General features: G+C 32.8%; 1 protein-coding gene across 1 annotated transcript; it reads right to left on the bottom strand.

The window, feature by feature from the left end:
• Positions 1-1,668: 1,668 nt before the first annotated feature.
• LOC146733997 (protein SpAN-like) lies at positions 1,669-2,189 on the bottom strand. The gene is made up of 3 exons (XM_085508461.1): positions 2,159-2,189; positions 1,879-2,077; positions 1,669-1,799 (listed from the first exon to the last, which is right to left on the bottom strand). The coding sequence occupies exons 1-3, from the start codon at positions 2,186-2,188 to the stop codon at positions 1,669-1,671; spliced, it is 360 nt and encodes a 119-aa protein (XP_085364587.1). The 5' UTR covers position 2,189.
• Between the last annotated feature and the right edge of the window lie 1,214 nt (positions 2,190-3,403).

Consider the following 3,403-nt stretch of genomic DNA (forward strand, 5'->3'; position numbering starts at 1 on the left):
GTGCTGAAATACTGAATTTATTTTGACTTGTAAATATCACACAGTGCATGTATCAGGGGATATTTAGTGTGTAACTGCACGGTAGCCCTTTGAACGCCATATTTATTGTCAGAAAAATATGTTATATTTAATTGACAATTTTAAACAAAATGGACATAATTTTATATGAGCTACAAGTCTTCATCATATGTTTGGAAATATTATAAAAAAAAAAGCTTCAAACGTAAAGATATATTGCATAAGACCTAACGTATTTTGAGTGATCACATATGGCGAATACAGTTAATGTTTCAATATTTACAATATAGTCCTACCTTAGCACCATAATGCATAAGCGATCCAATGTCGTATGGCACGTTGTACATATTAACATCCGCAGAGGTATATTTGTTGAAATTGTAACCCATATCCGACTCGATGTTTTCCCAGTGAATTGTAACGTAATTATCTCGGTCCGTGCGACTTTGTTCATGCCAGAATCCTATTGCATGACCAATTTCGTGAGCAATAGTTCCCCTCTGTTTCATGAAGCAACATAAAACACTAGTTAAGATCCGTGAACAATAACATAATTAGATTAAAATTACTTTATATGGACACTTGTTAGTATCTGTATAATCAATTACTGATATGTGAACGATAATTGGTGAATGTGGTGTGACTTGAGAATATATTGCATTATATATATTTTTCAAATATAATTGTGCGACCCTTATTATGTATGTATTGCTTTGTTTTTGTTTCGTGGGAATTAGTCCTAAATCATGGACAACAGCGTTAAATAACTTAATGAAATATGAAATAAATAAAAAAATACGGAATGTTTTTTGTCATAGTGAACTTGTGTAACGTAAATTCTTATATAAAAAGAATATTGGCAAACGATGGCAGCAATAATAATAGTAAACCACAATGCTTAGCTCATTTAGTAGAGAGATTATGCATTTTCACTACTCGTTGGTCTTAAAATCCTTTGAATCACGGGTGTTACTGCTCAAAACAATCCCATTTTAAATAGGAAAAAAAATTACTAAGCAATTGCATTATGTAGTTTCAGAAAAAACTTAAAACTCATAGCATATCGGTCCTTTAATCACAATACACTACCGATTAGAAACATGATCGGTGGGAAAATTTGAATTTCATTGGGAATACCTTATAAGGTAGAGGTTACGTGCTATCGGGAACGTATTGTATTATACAAATATAAATACCTCTTGTAATTTAAAAATGCTGTTTTTAATAATTAACTATAATAATAGGATTATTTAACTTGATTTAACCAATGTGAAACTTTGTACATAGAAATGTGTTGTCTGTTATGCCCGATTCAGCATTTCCCATTTCTATGTGAATATTGACTATTCCTTGAAATATTAATATTATTGAACTGATATAATACAACACTTATCACAAGTGTACCAAAAACAAGAATACTTAAATACAAACGTCACTCACATGTGCACAACCATATCCGATAGAAATATCTTGAACACCCCAACCAGTGAGACCAACGTAAGACCAGCATCTATGAAGGTAACATATACAGAAATGTATCACTAATAATATAAACCTTCACACAACAACGCCAGCTACGGTAACGGTACAGACGTTAACTAATATGCTCAAAGACTGTTACTAATTGAGTGTTTAAAATTGTTAGTAACCTTACCCTTTTTCTTTTTTAAAGTTAATTCTATCAGAATGCCCCGCGCCCGAGTTATACGGTGGGAATCTAATACAAGTGTTGCTCTCCCAGTAGGTCATCGCTTGTTTTATTACGACAGCATCAGACTGACCTGCAATAATATAGATACATGTTGTGTACTGAAAACTTGATACATGAAAGCACAAACTATCAAACAGACATATACTTACTTGTTGATGATATCACATATGGCACAATAGCATTATTCCAACGCTTTGAAAGGCTAGTTATAGCTTTTCTTGCACCGACCCCACTTGCTTCAGCGGCTATTATTGCTTCAATGTCTGTTTCTTGCTCAGAAGTTAACTTTATATCAGACTCAAATGTATCAGGACTTTCCGTTTCTTCCGGTGGTTCGGGAGGAGGTGCCTGTTAACAAAATAAAATCAGAAATCTGACAACTTAAAATACTATGTTTTGATTTACCCCAATATGTTAATTATCACTTACTGCGTTGATGCAATGTACAAACATCGCCATCATAACAAATATACATATTGAATGAATATGAAGCATAGTAACCAATTCTTCAGAACGGTAACCAAGTCTGTAAAACCAAATATTAAAATCGTTACTAATGACACAATGAAACCACTAGGCACACTTATGTTGTTGTTGTTTTCTGAATATGCCATGATTTCTGAAATAATTATGTGCGTGTATACATTACTTAAGTGGTTGTGTTTTTACCACTCCTAGTTTTCTGCTTTCAGTCAGCCATGTTAAATTATAATTATTATAAAAAAAAATACTTCAAAGAACTGAAGACCAAAAATTTTGCAATAACATTTATGAGATACAAAACACAAATTTCTTCATTTTTGTTATTTAATATGCAGCGACAATAATCACTAATTAAATATGAACTACTGTAGACACACGGAAATTTCGTATATCCTACATTTGTTAGGTGAATGCCCATTAAAAAACATTTCCTTTGAAGCTGAATCGCAATAGGCTAATAAATGACATGAAATGTACAGTTCCCATGGGATCAGTGCTATTCGTAGTTTTAATTCTACATACAGGTAGGGTTACAATCACTGAAATGCACATATCGTTGGGTGTTTTTTTCAGGGGATATTGACTACACGCTGAATAGTGATGGTATGATCGCATTTAATTCAATACATTGTATAGTCAGAATGATGATAAAAAACATGTATTCATTTTTTTAACCTCGTGTTTGACAAAAAATAGATAACAAACTCCAAAAAGTAGATAATTAAAATAAGGTGGTTTCCAAGTCGTCAACACTAGCAGTTCTGATGAAACACCACGAAAGAAGAGACAACTACAAATGCCGAAATGAATACACGCGTGCGAACATAGGTGCCAAGCATCTATACAAATAGTAGAGCGCCATAGCAGTGTATTCAAGATAAACTGGGCATAGATGCATAATTTGACCAAGAAGCCGCACAAATGGTAATCGGTAAAATATCAAAGCAGTTTGTTTTACGTTATGGAAGAAGTAGGAGTATATGATTTCGCTAAAAAAAATTAAAAAAAGGGATGCGAAAAGGACATTTTTTTAATTATCAATAATTTGGTGCATGTCTGAAGACACGTTATTATGGGTTATAAAATAGATATGCTGAAAACAATTCATCGTTATCACAGAAATTACGATAACAATTATCATACTCACGTACTGTAGATACTGCAGAAGATACACACGCAATCGTTAGTGTC

This window comes from Saccoglossus kowalevskii, chromosome 15 (assembly GCF_978046115.1).
Source record: "Saccoglossus kowalevskii chromosome 15, keSacKowa6.1, whole genome shotgun sequence".
In the NCBI taxonomy this organism is placed as follows: Eukaryota; Metazoa; Hemichordata; class Enteropneusta; family Harrimaniidae; genus Saccoglossus; species Saccoglossus kowalevskii.

What these genes read in the sequence shown, in the direction of transcription:
- LOC146733997 (XM_085508461.1), bottom strand. Translation starts at nt 2,188, where the DNA reads ATGGCGATGTTTGTACATTGCATCAACGCA. An exon ending in TTGTACATTGCATCAACGCA is followed by an intron (nt 2,078 to 2,158) that starts GTAAGTGATAAT and finishes TTTTGTTAACAG; the next exon opens with GCACCTCCTCCCGAACCACC. An exon ending in ATATGTGATATCATCAACAA is followed by an intron (nt 1,800 to 1,878) that starts GTAAGTATATGT and finishes ATATTATTGCAG; the next exon opens with GTCAGTCTGATGCTGTCGTA.